The 15,000-nt window shown below is 47.2% G+C and overlaps 2 protein-coding genes across 8 annotated transcripts in view; one reads left to right on the plus strand and one right to left on the minus strand.

The window, feature by feature from the left end:
* Positions 1-6,297, plus strand: part of prrt1 (proline-rich transmembrane protein 1) — a 7,673-nt gene extending 1,376 nt beyond the window's left edge. The window contains exons 1-6 of one of the 2 annotated variants that reach the window (XM_064348989.1): positions 1-410; positions 655-721; positions 1,259-1,270; positions 2,183-2,529; positions 3,119-3,328; positions 3,612-6,297. The exon at positions 1-410 is cut by the window's left edge and continues 1,376 nt beyond it. In XM_064348989.1, the coding sequence (XP_064205059.1) occupies positions 703-721; positions 1,259-1,270; positions 2,183-2,529; positions 3,119-3,328; positions 3,612-3,788 (765 nt within the window). In that variant the 5' untranslated portion in view covers positions 1-410; positions 655-702 and the 3' untranslated portion in view covers positions 3,789-6,297. The remainder of the gene's footprint in view (positions 411-654; positions 722-1,258; positions 1,271-2,182; positions 2,530-3,118; positions 3,329-3,611) is intronic. The other variant, XM_064348990.1, reaches the window with a different exon arrangement.
* Positions 6,298-8,198: 1,901 nt separating this feature from the next.
* The window catches only part of tmem268 (transmembrane protein 268), a 9,092-nt gene continuing 2,290 nt past the window's right edge, over positions 8,199-15,000 (minus strand). For 4 of the 6 annotated variants that reach the window (XM_064348986.1, XM_064348984.1, XM_064348983.1 and 1 more), the window contains 8 exons: positions 14,389-14,543; positions 13,402-13,496; positions 11,838-11,945; positions 10,674-10,826; positions 10,202-10,312; positions 9,690-9,779; positions 9,099-9,317; positions 8,199-8,586 (listed from right to left, as the gene is read on the minus strand). In XM_064348986.1, the coding sequence (XP_064205056.1) occupies positions 8,419-8,586; positions 9,099-9,317; positions 9,690-9,779; positions 10,202-10,312; positions 10,674-10,826; positions 11,838-11,945; positions 13,402-13,496; positions 14,389-14,509 (1,065 nt within the window). In that variant the 5' untranslated portion in view covers positions 14,510-14,543 and the 3' untranslated portion in view covers positions 8,199-8,418. Of the gene's footprint in view, positions 8,587-9,098; positions 9,318-9,689; positions 9,780-10,201; positions 10,313-10,673; positions 10,827-11,837; positions 11,946-13,401; positions 13,497-14,366; positions 14,544-15,000 lie in introns of all 6 variants that reach the window. The other 2 variants (XM_064348987.1, XM_064348988.1) reach the window with 2 other exon arrangements.

The following is a 15,000-nucleotide window of genomic DNA, read 5'->3' on the forward strand; positions in this document are numbered from 1 at the left end:
ATTGCGCGTTCAGTTGAGTTAGAGTAGCCATCAACTTTATTCTGTCATAATGTGTTCCTGTGCAAGGCATTCCTACACAATGCTGTGATTTCGAGTGCAAATCGTGATCTATATTTATGGTGTCCCTAACTCTTTTCTTTGCAGCACGTATTGCATGACCGGAATAAGAGAGTATTCAGCGATATCGCCTATTGTCCGTTCTGTGAAACGACGACATTTCCCGTTTTTATTCCCGTGATCTGCAGATGGTGAATCCAAAACTCGTCCACCGTTTCCAGCTTGGGCTGTCTCTTTAAGACAACGATACTGCGAGCGTCTGATTAATTCAATGTAGCGCGATGCGTTAGCGGAGGGAAACCTATTTTCTGCTGTTGCGGTGGACGTTAGACTGAAAGAGGGACGGAAAAACGGTCAGTCCTCCCACTGACTAAGAATTCCACATTTATCCAGCGGAATAAAGAAAATGGTTGCGCAATTATAATTTTTTAAAGTTATTGTGTTCATATACAATTAAATGAAGGGCCATGTTAACAGGATGATTTGAAAATCGGGTAACCTAAGAGAAAGGCAGGCCCTCTTTCGCTGAACATTATTTGTTTAAAGACACGAAAAAGAATTATACAAGGAAAAGCTGAAATAGGGGCTTTATTTCAGCGCGAGACGAGGGAGCTTGAACAAAGACAAACGTTATAGCTTCACGAGATGTCGTCGGAAAAACACGGTAGGATTTTTTTCTCCCCGTGTTTTGTAGGTCTGTGTTGGCTAATTATTCATTTAACCCCTTCTCTCTCCCCTAACACCCTCCTCCACCTCCCTCTCCCCACCTCTCTCCCGACCGTCCGTCTGATCAGAAGTAGTAAATTGATATATTTGGGATAAGTTCATTTGCCATTATTGTGCGTGCGTGTGTGCGCGCGAGCGTGCATCACAACTGATCTCCCCCCCGCTGGGATGCACACGATCCGTTTTTCCTTCTCCTTATATTGCAGTTTTTCTGTCTCCATGTCTATGGCAACCTAGATTACCCGTTATATGCGTCTGTGTTTCTCTCTCCCCACTGTCTTGGCACGCATCTGTCTAGAGATAGCAATCGAGCTATGTGACAGCATAGCCCTTTTGAAATCTCATTTAAAAACAGAACTGTATTTGTGTGTGTGTGTGCGTATAATTGTGAATTTCAAAGGCAGTGCCGGCCCATATATTTCATTAATACCATTATTGTCTCCCTCTCTCCTGTGCTGTCTTTTTTTCACCTAAGGAGGTTACCAAGGTGAGTGAAAAATAACCCAAAAATATAACCATGGCAACAGTGGGTTCAAAACTGCGTTTTATTCTGCCGACGCACATCTACAGCCGGCAAACGGCAACATTGCGCAAGTGACAGATTAGGCTACAAAAAATCCGCAGTAGGCGGTAAAATGTCCGATATTAACTGAACTCTGAACGTATGGTCCCTTTTGAACTACGAATGAGTCCAATAGGGACCACATGCACTCGGTAAGAGTTAATTTAACACTTAATATTTGTACTGTGTTGGCCTACATCTTTTTAACTGTACCCCTGCCTACCCCACCTCCTGTCCCATCGACTTGTGTCTGTGTAACCCTGGTGAATCTGCAGTTATGTAACTTGTATCCGCAAGCACGCCTCTCTCTCTCTCTCTCTCTCTCTCTCTCTCGCTCTCGCCCTTTGCCCTCTCTCTTTCCCTTTCTCATTCACTGATTAAATATATAAATTTAAATATAAGTTTGGTGTTAATGTAGTGTATTTTCCGTCAACTATGCATGTGAAATTCAAATAGATCTTACGGGCAAATCTAGCTTCACAACCGTTATGTACTGTATTAACCCTCTATCTCAGTGTAGTGTTAGTGTACTCTAGTGTCCAGTCAGTCAGTGTGTATATACTGTATTAACCCTCTATCTCAGTGTAGTGTTAGTGTACTCTAGTGTCCAGTCAGTCAGTGTGTATGTACTGTATTAACCCTCTATGTCAGTGTAGTGTTAATGTACTCTAGTGTCCACTCAGTCAGAGTGTATGTACTGTATTAACCCTTTATTTCAGTGCAGTGTTAATGTGTGCAGTCAGTGTGTATGTACTGTATTAACCCTCTCTCTCAGTGCAGTTTTAATGTACTGTAGTGTTCAGTCAGTCAATATGTCTCCCCCTGTGTCTCTCTAAGGTTTGGAAGATGCTGGACGACAGAACCTCCCCCAGCAAATGGGTCCGATGCCGCCCCCCCCTTACCTGCCGTCCCAGGACCCCAACATGCCCCCCCACCCCCAGCCTCCCATCTGCGGGCCCCAGCCTAACTACCCCCCTCCCCCGCCGCCCCCCTCCTCAGAGGGGTACCTGCAGGAGACCCAGTTCCACTGTGGGCCCGGGGGACCCCACCAGGGGTACACGGTGCAGACGCAGGGGCCAGGGGGGGCGGTTCCCCACCCCCCCGCGGGGTACCTTCACGCGGGTTACCCCCTGCAGCTGCAGCCCTGCACTGCGTACGTCCCTGTCTACCCCATCGGGGCATCGGTGAGTGAGTCGGGAGTCAGTGGGGTTGGGGGGGTATCGGTGAGTCAGTCAGGAGTCGGGGGCATTGGGGGGCATCGGTGAGTGAGTGAGTCAGGGGCATTGGGGTGGCATCAGTGAGTGAGTTGGGAGTCGGTAGGGTTGGGGGGCATCGGTGAGTGAGTCGGGACTTGGTGGGGTTGGGGGGCATCGGTGAGTGAGTCGGGACTTGGTGGGGTTGGGGGGCATCGGTGAGTGAGTCGGGAGTCAGTGGGGTTGTGGGGGTATCGGTGAGTGAGTCGGGAGTCAGTGGGGTTGGGGGGGCATCGGTGAGTGAGTCGGGAGTCGGTGGGGTTGGGGGGGCATCGGTGAGTGAGTCGGGAGTCAGTGGGGTTGGGGGGGCATCGGTGAGTGAGTCGGGAGTCAGTGGGGTTGGGGGGGCATCGGTAAGTGAGTCGAATGTCGGGTGGGAGATTGGGTCATTGCTTATGTGGTATTATTACTCACTGTCCCTTTGTTTATGGCAGCATCTGTACCTCTGAAAGTGTCTCGAATTGAGGGCAGATTTATTTTAAAGAAGTACTGTATTCTCACCTCACTGTCACCCCCCCAGGGTCAGCCCTACCTGCCTGGGGGAGGAGGCCACCCAGGGGTTGGCCCGGGGCAGATGGTTGCCCCGGGGCAGATGGCCATGCAGATGCCCCCGGGCATTGCCCTGATGGAGCCGCGGCGACCGCCACACGACTACCTGCCCATCGCCGTGCTCACCACCGTCTGCTGCTTCTGGCCCACGGGCATCATCGCCATCATCAAGGCCGTGCAGGTGTGTGTGTGTGTGTGTGTGTGTGTGTGTGTGTGTGTGTGTGTGTGTGTGTGTGTGTGGGTGTGTGTGTGTGTGTGTGTGGTGTGTGTGTGTGGTGTGTGTGTGTGTGTGTGTGTGTGTCTGTGTGGGGGCTGTGTGTGTGAGTGTGTGTGTGTGTCTGTGATGGGGGGTGTTGTGTGTGTTGGTGGGGGATGTATGTGTAGGGGAGGGTGTGTATGTGTATGTGTGTGTGTGAATGCCAGAGGGCTCACACACTCTCTCTCTCTCCCCCCCCCTGTCTCAGGTGCGCACGGCGGTGTCGCGGGGGGACATGGTCTCCGCGGAGATCGCGTCCCGAGAGGCGCGTAACTTCTCCTTCATCAGCCTGGCGGTGGGCATCGCCTCCATGGTGCTGTGCACCATCCTCACCGTGGTGGTCATTATCGCCTCGCAGCACCATGAGGACGAGTGGGAGCCCTGAGCAGGGGGGCGGGGGGGGGGGGGGGGGTAACCACGGCGACCACCACAGGCCCTGCGGAGGGGAGGGGTCAGTGTTCACTCAGTTGCAGGTGGATTCATTAATCGGTCAAAGAAAAGAAACATACTCATAGAGCTTCAGTGATATTTAGCTTTTTTTCCGTTTTGTCAGTTCATTAATTGAATTCCAGTTCCCCGTGAATTTTCCAGAAATGAAACAGGAACAGGACCTCAGCTGCCCTGCTGGGACAGGGGCAGGGGTTTGGGGGTGGGGAGGCGGTCCCACAGGGTGGAGAAGGTGTCCCAATGCCTGCATCGTACCCGGACTGCAACACCAATGCTGAACACACACACACACTCACTCACTCACACACACACACACACACACACAAACGCTCTCACACACACACAAACGCTCTCACACACACACACACACACACACACTCACATTCACACACTCACACAAACGCTCTCACACACACACTCAAATGCACACGTACACACGTGTGCGAAAGAGGTCTGTTTTCAATCGCGCGTTGAGTAGAAAATACATAGCAATGTAGCGCTGTTGAAAGACGCAAAGTGGACTTGTGCAGGTACCTGCTACAGGGGTAGTTTACATCACATTGTTTCACAGAGTTGCCAAATGCAGTATGACACAGAAGATGCTTGTCCTCCTGATGGAGGAATCATTCAATCACACAATCAGCAGCTAGCTACTAGCGACCTGGCTACAATAATTCATATGTATTTCTGAGATTGCATTTTTATTACATTTTTTGCTTTTATTTCATTTCATAGTTATGATCTTTGACTTCATGTGCAATATACAGTTTTGTTTATGTAATTACCGTAATGTAATTACTCTTAATATGTTAGCCGTCCGCCCAAAGTGTGAGCTCACAGCTGTATGGTCTGATCATGGAGGGGGTTTTTCTGTGCTCTCTCTCTGGACTGTTAGAAGGAAGGGGGGGGGTGGATGAGTGTATTTAGTGATTTGAATTGGTGATGGTTGAGCCAGCTGGCAGATAGGCCAGGCCTCCAGCTGCTGTCCATTCCACACTATCTCCAAAACGTCCCAGCTGAGCTAGGAAAGCTTGGCGGCCCACTCCTTGCACTTGGACACGAAGTCGAATTCTGAAAACAAACCCCCTGAAAGCAGCGCTGACTAACTGCCCTTCTGGAAACAACAGTGCGTACCATATTTACGTCCAACGCTTTAAATGCAGTGCACTTCTGCATTATAAAAAGTGCAATATATTTACGTGTACGCGTTTGGGCAACATCCTTTTAGTTAGTGTGTACAGCAAGGACCTGTTTGTTTGTTTGTTTCTTTATTTATTTATTCGTTCTCCCTCCTAAAATGAGACGCATCTGACTGAAGGCCGGGGAATGACAGTTCACACACTTTCCGATCTTCAGCATCCGCTTGCGTAAGACCGTCTAAGTCAGAGCCAAAATGGCCGCCACGAACAGCCGCCGCCCCGCCCCCTTTTCCCTCCCAGCTCAGCAATGCCGAGGGAAACTGATACAGAATGTTTTTTTTTTTTGTTTTGTTTTTGTTTAATTTTGAAACTTAAAGGGAAAGTAGAGTGTGTACATACATGTCCAGCCATTTTCTTTCTTTTCTCCAAATGTTTCTAAACCTTTCCTCTTCACTCTTATCTTTTTTTTTTTTTAACTTTCTCTCCATCACTTGTGATTTTTCGTCCGTCCCGCGCACAAAGACGAAAAACAAGCCTTTCGAGTCTTTCATCGCTTTTTCAGCCACACTGCCCTTCTCTAGGAGTAAAATAGTCAGATAAAATTTACTGCTATTTTTTAAACGGAGGAATATAATTCTATTGTAAAAGCTTAAAAAAAGAATTAGTCTAACTCTTGTAAATATGTGCAATCATCAGTGTGCCAGGTTATTTATTTCTGTATTAATTTATTGATTTAGTTATTTATTACGGAATAATGCCTTGTTACAATTGCTATCGATATCATATTATTGTTATTATTATTATTCTGTGCACGTAATCTAATTTATATGGGCTATGTTCAAGTTAAACGTTTTGATTTTTTTCCAGAAGATGCTGTTAGCCTTAGAGTGTTGGGAGACTACACCCCTTGCATTGGCTGAAACCTGCTGTTCACGCTGTTAGGCGCAGGTTCCCAGCTAGCATTGATAGTAACTGTTTTCCGAATATCCCCGTGCAGTGTTTTCTCAGACTTCAGTGTTTTCAGAAGTGGTCCGTAACGGTGAGCTTGATGGCTTTGAGATGGGGGTGTTGTAACTAGTTGCTTACGGTTACCGCGAAAAACAAGGTAATTGTTCTTTCGAAGCTTGTAACGTGTATCGGATTGCTCGTCCTTATTAAGGTTGCCAAATATCTCGTGTACATTTTGTATTATTTATGATTTTTTTTTTTTTAAACAATGTAGATTATGGTCACATGTGTATTCGATGACATCTGCAGCAAATGAATTCAGTTGTTTGAATAAAGGAGAAAATATTTGGTTGTGCAAGAGTGGGTTGCAGTCGATGGCTCTCTTTCCATCTCTCTCTCTCTCTCCTTCACCTTCTCTGCTTGTTTTCTCTCTTGGTTGTTATTTATAACTGCCCTGATCTGTCTATCTATCTTATTTATCTATCTATGCCATTTCTCTTATTCAAAATGAGCAAGGTAATCTTCAGGAATGTGACTGGTGTGTGCTGTGTGTGATTGTGTGTGTGTTGTGTGTGAGTGTGTGTGTGTTGTGTGTGTGTGTGTGTGTGCTTGTGTGTGTGTGTGTGTGTGTGAATGCAAATGGAGGGAGAGTGAGAGCAGACTTTCACAGCAGGATCACAGATGGTCGTTTAGCTTCCCAAAGAGAAGCCGGCATCTCTGCCATCGTTTAATTTGGCCTGCCTGTTGTGGGCCTCCCTCTTTTCATTAACACCCCCCCCACTCAACTGGCCGCCGCCCCGCAGAACTGATTTACTAATTGGGCTAATCACCCACCCTGCCCCCCCCCCCCCCACATAGGCTGTACCACACACACTGCCCCCCCTCCCACACACACAGGCTGTACCACACACACTGCCCCCCCTCCACACACACAGGCTGTACCACACACCCTGCCCCCCCTCCCACACACACAGGCTGTACCACACACACTGCCCTCCCTCCCACACACACAGGCTGTACCACACACACTGCCCCCCCTCCCACACACACAGGCTGTACCACACACCCTGCCCCCCTCCCACACACACAGGCTGTACCACACACACTGCCCCCCTCCACACACACAGGCTGTACCACACACACTGCCCCCCTCCCACACACACAGGCTGTACCACACACACTGCCCTCCCTCCCACACACACTGCCCCCCTCCCACACACACAAGCTGTACCACCCACACTGCCCCCCCTCCCACACACACACAGGCTGTACCACACACACTGCTCCCCCTCCCACACACACCATCAGTATACATCATGCACAGTGTACGCATGGTCATCACCAACAGGACAGACATAGGCAGTGCTGCAGAAGCACACACGTGATACACACACGTGTGCATGTACGCATTTCACGTGCATGTAATGCACGTCTGTTTGGTTTACCTTCTCTGCAACACCTGCCAGGCAGGCCTGTGCTGCCACCATTTTTAATATAAATCGTTTTTTGAGGAGGCATTTTGTACCCGGTTGCTGCTTCTCTCAGTCTCTTCCCCTTGGCACTCCCTTCCTCCATTTCTTCATCTCTCTCTCCCTTACTCCCTCTCTTCATCTCTCTCTCCCTTTCTCATGTCTGGTACAGTTATGTTCCATTCAAAATGCTCTATTGGAGTCATATAGATGTTATGTATACTGAAAAAAATAAATAATTATTTTTCTCTCTACATCTCTCAATATCTCCTATCTCTCTCTCTTAAGATGTTTTACTGGCAAGAAAAACATCCATAAATATTACCAAAGCACGATTGCACTGGCACATTTTAACATGAACACAGAAGCTTTGTCAGTAAACAGAATATAACTGGGATAAATATAACTTTCTCTTTCATTCAGTTTCCTTTTTGCTTGTTCTTTTTCCTTCTGTGTCCCTGTCTTTGTGGCTTAGCTAAACCACACAAATGCCACTAATGCCACACTTTAATCAATGAGGACAGAGCAAAAAATGTATTGTGTTCGTTTGTCTATTGTGTTTAAAAATAGCTCACGACAGCTTGGGATCCAAATAATGCTGGAAGGCCATTGTTGGTTTTAAATCAGTCAACGATTTTTAAGCAACACCTGAGTTTCACAGGATATGCAGTTCAGCTCCTGACCAGCTGGTCTATTGAAAAACAGCACCAGCAACAGCAACAATAAAATAATAAGAAAAATGACAATGACTTTTATGACAATGAAAACACATGATAGTGACTATGACCAGAATAACCATCACTCAAATTATTTAATGGATAACATCAACAACGACATCTGCAACAGCAATAATAATAATAATTTAAAATAAACAAAGTTATGAACTTTGAACTAAAACAACTGCCTACAACCTCCTATTTCTCCGCCTGAAAGCCTCTGGAATGTTGCATCGCCCCAGAATGTTCCAGAAGTCCTCCACATTCTCCTTTATGTAACCCCCCCCCCCGTTGTTCTATCTCAGGACAGTTCTCTGGACATACTGACAGAGACAGATGGGACCGATGGTGCAGTGAGTCATCCCGGAGTGTAGGGGGCGCTGTGGTTCACGGGGGAGCTTCTCAGATACCAGGAGCCTCACGTAGGTGGCGCTGTAGGTCAGTAAAAGCTGGTGTGCTGTGGCCTGCGACACAATTGAAGAACAGCACGTTAATATATACAGTCTGTATTGACAATTAATACACATTAGCCTTGCCTAGAGCAGGGGTGTCGAACCTTATTCAAAAAGGGACGGTATGGGTGCAAGTTTTTTGTTTTAGCCCAGCCCGATTCAATGGATTAGCTAATCGTGGTTTTCAGTCAATACATAGATAAGTAGAATCAAGTGTCTTAGTGCCAGGATAAAACAGAAACCTGTACCCACACCGGCCCTTTTTGGATGAGACTGGACGCCCCTGCTCTGGAGAGTGCAGTGAGGTGTAGCGCTCCAAAGCAGGAGCCCCCAGTCTTCACCCTGGAGGGTCACCAGGCTCGTCTGGCTTTGTGTTTTCACCTTAAAATAAACCATTTATACCATGGAAACCAGGTGAGGTGAGTTAACTGTGTAATAAGGTGAGCTAAATTAACAGTAATGCACTGTAACAAACACACATATACAGCACATTGTAAAATGGGATATAATAGCTTGGCTGTAACCTGGGCAGACAGGTAATGGCTTGGCACTAGGCTGTAGTTCTTGGTGAGCTTTGTCTCCTCCCTGTGGCCGGCTGGAGTACTGCGCCCTGTGCTCCCACGCTCCACCAGCAGGGGTCTTTCCTCCTCGGAGCCCTCTTCGCCCACTGACCCCGCCTCCGGGTCGAAAGTGCTGGCCTCCACCACCAGGGTGAGGTAGGACATGTTTTTTCGGAGCTTGGACTGACAGAGGGAGGTTGAGAGGTACACAAAGTGAGCACTCATTGGACAGGGGGATCGGATCCAGCAATGGGATGCAGGCACCAAAACAGAAAATACAATACAATTCAACACAATGCAATACCAGATCCTCTTATACAGTCCTCTTGGTGCACACTGTACATCCCAAATAGCTTTCCCAAGAAAATTTTTATTCAAATCCGCTGAATGTCCTAATCGTCCTAAGCATATTCACAATACTGCGAGACTATGAGACCAGTCAAAAAGTGTCAGCATTGTGGTCAATGTGCAGAGAGACTGGATCGGTTTTGCTCAGAATTGGGACAGGTTCCATCACACACACACACGCACACATACAGATACACACACACACACCTGTGTTTCGTCCCTGGCGAAGCTCATCTCTTCCAGGGTGTCAGTCAGTGATCTCAGGCAATGGGACAGGTCCCAGTAGACACAAAACAGCTGGGGGGAGGAAGAGAGTGAAAGGGGGAAAGAAAGAGAGAGAGAACGCTTTTAAATAAAATATTTCTGAGCATTATTATCTTTTAATATAGAGCTTACCTGTTTTTTTTAAACATAGAGGTTCCCTCCATTTTTTAATATAAAGCTTACTACTATCTTTTAACATAGAGCTTACCTTTATCTTTTAATATAGAGGTTACCTGTACCCTTTAATATAGAGGTTACCAGTATCTTTTAACATGGAGGTTACCTGCAGCTTTTAACATAGAGCTTACCTGTGTTATTTAACATAGCGGTTACTTGTATGTTTTAACATAGAGGTTACCTGTGTATTTTAACACCGAGGTTACCTGTGTATTTTAACACCGAGGTTACCTGTGTATTTTAACACAGAGCTTACCTGCAGCTTTAACATAGCTTACCTGCAGAGTCCCGGCGCACTGATGCACCCAGTCGGCCACGCCCACCAGCAGGTCGTGTCGGATCAGCCGCTCGTTCGCCTGGATCAGCCGCACGTCCGTGTTGATGTCGATCTGCGGGGAAAAGCCACAGATCCACGCCTTAGCGCTCTCGACACTGCGGCCGGTCCCGTGTGACGCCATGGCAACGAGAAAAGGCTTTCAAACCTGGGGTTTGGCTAAGGTGAAAGGCGCTATATAAATACATTTTGATTTGATTTGATTTGATAAGTAATGCAGAAGGCAGTAGTGAAACAAAACTGGGCCACCTGTCGTCTCTATATTTATTTTTTATTTTTTTGCAAGAGCACCCAGTTTTTTTCCTTAATTATTAACGATGATTAATTACGGAAGGCTTGCTGCAGTCACCGTGGCGACGTCGTGGCGATCTGTCGGCCACCCGCAGGGGGCTTCTTTACCTGCCCCGACCGCTCACCTGCCTGTTGCTGTGATTGAGGAGGAGGATGATGGCGCAGGTGAGGAGGAAGGACCCGAGGCTGACCGACAGGCACAGGACCCAAATGGAGGTGAGACTGAGGTACAAATGCAGAGTGGAGTACAGCCCACACCATACCACCGTGTACAGCAGCTAGAGAGAGAGAGAGAGAGTACAACCTGCACCACACCACCATGTACAGCAGCTAGAGAGAGAGAGAGAGTACAACCTGCACCACACACCGTGTACAGCAGCTAGAGAGAGAGAGAGAGAGAGAGAGAGAGTACAGCCCACACCATACCACCACGTACAGCAGCTAAAGAGAGAGAGAGAGAGTACAACCTGCACCACACCACCATGTACAGCAGCTAGAGAGAGAGAGAGAGAGAGTACAACCTGCACCACACACCGTGTACAGCAGCTAGAGAGAGAGAGAGAGAGAGGGAGAGTACAGCCCACACCATACCACCGTGTACAGCAGCTAGAGAGAGAGAGAGAGAGAGTACAACCTGCACCACACCACCGTGTACAGCAGCTAGAGAGAGAGAGAGAGAGAGAGAGAGAGAGAGTACAGCCCACACCATACCACCATGTACAGCAGCTAGAGAGAGAGAGAGAGTACAACCTGCACCACACACCGTGTACAGCAGCTAGAGAGAGAGAGAGAGAGAGTACAACCTGCACCATACCACCGTGTACAGCAGCTAAAGAGAGAGAGAGAGAGAGAGTACAGCCCACACCATACCACCGTGTACAGCAGCTAGAGAGAGAGAGAGAGTACAACCTGCACCACAACACCATGTACAGCAGCTAGAGAGAGAGAGAGAGTACAACCTGCACCACACACCGTGTACAGCAGCTAGAGAGAGAGAGAGAGTACAACCTGCACCATACCACCGTGTACAGCAGCTAGAGAGAGAGAGAGAGTACAACCTGCACCACACCACCATGTACAGCAGCTAGAGAGAGAGAGAGAGATAGAGAGAGAGAGAAAGAGAGAGTACAACCTGCAGAGAGACAGAGAGAGAGGGGAGGGAGGGAGAGGGATTATAACTCTTATTCGTTTGGTGTTTCGGGTCTTTCTGATGGACGGTTTCTCTGTGTCGTATGCCTGGCGCTTCCGAGGGACAAAATCAAGTTCCTCGGATGTGACCTCGTCCTCACCGGGGCCAGGAAGAAATGGAAGATGGCGGAATTGAAGAAGAGGTATCTTCGGACGGAGGCCGTGTCCAGCGCCGCCTGGAGCGGCGTCTCGAAATCTTCAGCCGGGACCTGCAGAGGAAGAAATGCAGCGAGAAACTGTAACTGCGACCATAATCATTATTACATAAAGCAAACGATTTAAAAAAAAACTGTTTCCCTTTCAAAGGGAACGATCAAAGGGCTCTGTGTTCTATACGCAGCGCCGTGAACCAAAATGGTGGATTTTGACGCGCCCGGCCCGTTTGTGGGTCTTCTGGCTCGCCGCGCGCAGAAGAGAGCGGAGAGTCGCCGTGGGAGACGCGCCGGTCAGGAACGAGCCGCAGGCTGCGATTTTCGGCGCAGCGCGGCGCAGTTTTCCCGGCCCGTTCGTTCTGCGATCGGTGCCCTCGCCCACCCGCCTGCTCAGACCAGGCACACAGCGTACGCTCTCAGAAATAAAGGTACACAAGGGTACAAATTCTGTGCAAGTACAAAACCGTACCTCTAAAGGTACCCAGTGACAAGTGCTTGTACCTTTCTGAGTGGTACCTTTTTTCTGGGAAAGGTGCAGTTCTGTACCTTCAAGGGGTACTGCCACAGTGACAAGCGATTGTACCTTTCTAGGTACTGAATGGGACCGTTTTTTCTGAGAGTGTAAGTCACAGCTCAGCATAGGGTGGGGCTGCTAATTTTGGGGATATGCAATTTGCACATGATCACAGCCTATTCAAAACACAATATACAGTTTTTGTGGATCATATACAGTATTGTTTCATTTTGAAATGAGAATGAAAATAAACACAACTTGAACCTGAACAATCTTTTCAAACAAATCTTTTTGTTTTTAATTATGGGCCTGCAGTTAAAATGAATGTGTGCCCCAGGATGCACCGAGAACAAAATTCACATGAATATTTCCAAAAAAAAGTTATCACCATAAAAGGCTTAACAATGGACTACAGGTAGGGGTACAGATACTGATAAAGGTACAGGTAGGGGAACAGATAAAGGTGCATGTAGAGGTACAGATATAGGTAGAGATACGAGTAGAGGTACAGATACAGGTACAGATAGGGGTACAGATAAAGGTAGAGGTACAGATACAGGTACAGGCAGGGGTACAAGTACAGGTAGGGGCGAAGATACAGATACAGGTACAGGCAGGAGTACAGGTAGGGGTACAGATATAGGTAGAGATACAGGTACATGTAGAGATACAGGTAGGGGTGAAGATACAGGTACAGGCAGGGGTACAGGTAGAGGTACAGATATAGGTAGAGATACGAGTAGAGGTACAGATACAGGTACAGGTAGGGGGACAGGTAGAAGTACAGATATAGGTAGAGATACGAGTAGAGGTACAGATACAGGTACAGGTAGGGGGACAGGTAGAGGTACAGATATAGGTAGAGATACAAGTAGAGGTACAGATACAGGTACAGGTAGGGGGACAGGTAGAGGTACTGATATAGGTAGAGGTACAGATACAGGTACAGGTAGGGGGACAGGTACAGGTAAAGCAGGGAGAGATGGAGCACACTCTGACCTGTAGGCCGTTCTTCTCCAGCAGGGCTCTGCATTCTGACAGATCAAATGAAGGCCTGAGCATAGAGGAGCTGGAGACTGCCAGCATGCAATGACCTGGGGGACAGCGAGAGAGAGGGGGGGGGAGATGGGGGAGAGAGGGGGGGGGGGGGGGAGAGAGAGGGGAGGGGAGATGGGGGAGAGAGAGAGGGAGAGGGGAGGGGAGATGGGGGAGAGAGAGGGGGAGATGGTTTTTTCCTTTTCTATTTCTTGCATTGAGTGAGGGAGGGTGGAGCGCAAGAGCAAGGATAAAGAAGAAGAAAGGAAGAGAGAGGAAGAGGAGCAGGAAATATGGAAGGGAGGAGGAAAAACATGATATAATGCACCATGACAGTGGAAGTGAGAGAGACAATGTGATATAACATGTCTTGACATTCAGAGAGAGAGAGAGAGAGAGAAAGAAAGAGGTAGAGAGAGAGAGACTGTCAGAGTGGTATTACACATTCTGACAGAGAAAAATGTAAACAGGAGTACCAAGCAACATAGTATGTGTAGAGAAACAGTGATGGAGAAAAAGGAATTTAATTTTGTTGATGTCATTACAATATTGTAAACAATAATAATAAAGTAGTAGTAATAATAAAAGTATAATAATAATAATTATAATTATAATTATAATAATAATTATTATTATTGCTGTTGTTATACTCTTATTATTATTACTACTTTATTATTATTGTTATTATTGTTAACAAAATTATTAACTGATGTGGATTGAATGAAAGACAAAGAGACAGATCATCTTTACAGACATTACAGATGTCAGACATTACAAATGTTACAGATATTATGGATGTTACAGACATTACCGATGTTACACACATTAAGGATGTTACTGACATTACAGATGTTACGGACATTATGGATGCTACAGACATTACAGAAGTTACGGACATTATGGATGTGTGGAAAGTCAAACCATCACACCCTGCGTTTGACAGTGGCTGACCATTGGTCCGCTGGGCCACTCTGCTTCTGTCCGATTGGGTGCGCAGTGGCCTGGGGTGTGTCTCAGCATTCCTGGCATCCCATTCGTCCATCACGTTAGGTGGAGTTGCTCCGTCCTCCATTTTGAGTACAAAGGCGTACAATTTACTTAGAGATCTAGAGACAAAAAAACAAAAGCACAACACAAATAATGTGCAGCAGAGTTGTATGATGGTTGGTGAACTGATCTTCACACACAAACACACACACATACAGTACACACACGCGCGCACACACACACATGCAGTAACTAACACACGTTGATGCACACATCTCTAAAAAATCACTCAATGTGCGATCCTGTTTGATCAATTCAACCTTCCTTCCAGGCAGTCAAAAGAAGGCATCATGGTGTTCAGTGTTTATGTTCTGGAAGGAAGGCTACACACACACACACACGCACACTCATGCATACACCCACACACTGGGTACATGCGCACACAGACACGCACAAACAGAGTTTGAGGGTCCTGCTGTGTGAATAAATAATTTTTCTCGCAAGTGTTCTTCACAAACGCTAAAACTTCCTCGCTAAACCGAAATTGCGGAGAAAAGGTGTAAAGTTTACATATAA

This window comes from Anguilla rostrata, chromosome 8, assembly GCF_018555375.3.
Source record: "Anguilla rostrata isolate EN2019 chromosome 8, ASM1855537v3, whole genome shotgun sequence".
Classification (NCBI taxonomy): Eukaryota; Metazoa; Chordata; class Actinopteri; order Anguilliformes; family Anguillidae; genus Anguilla; species Anguilla rostrata.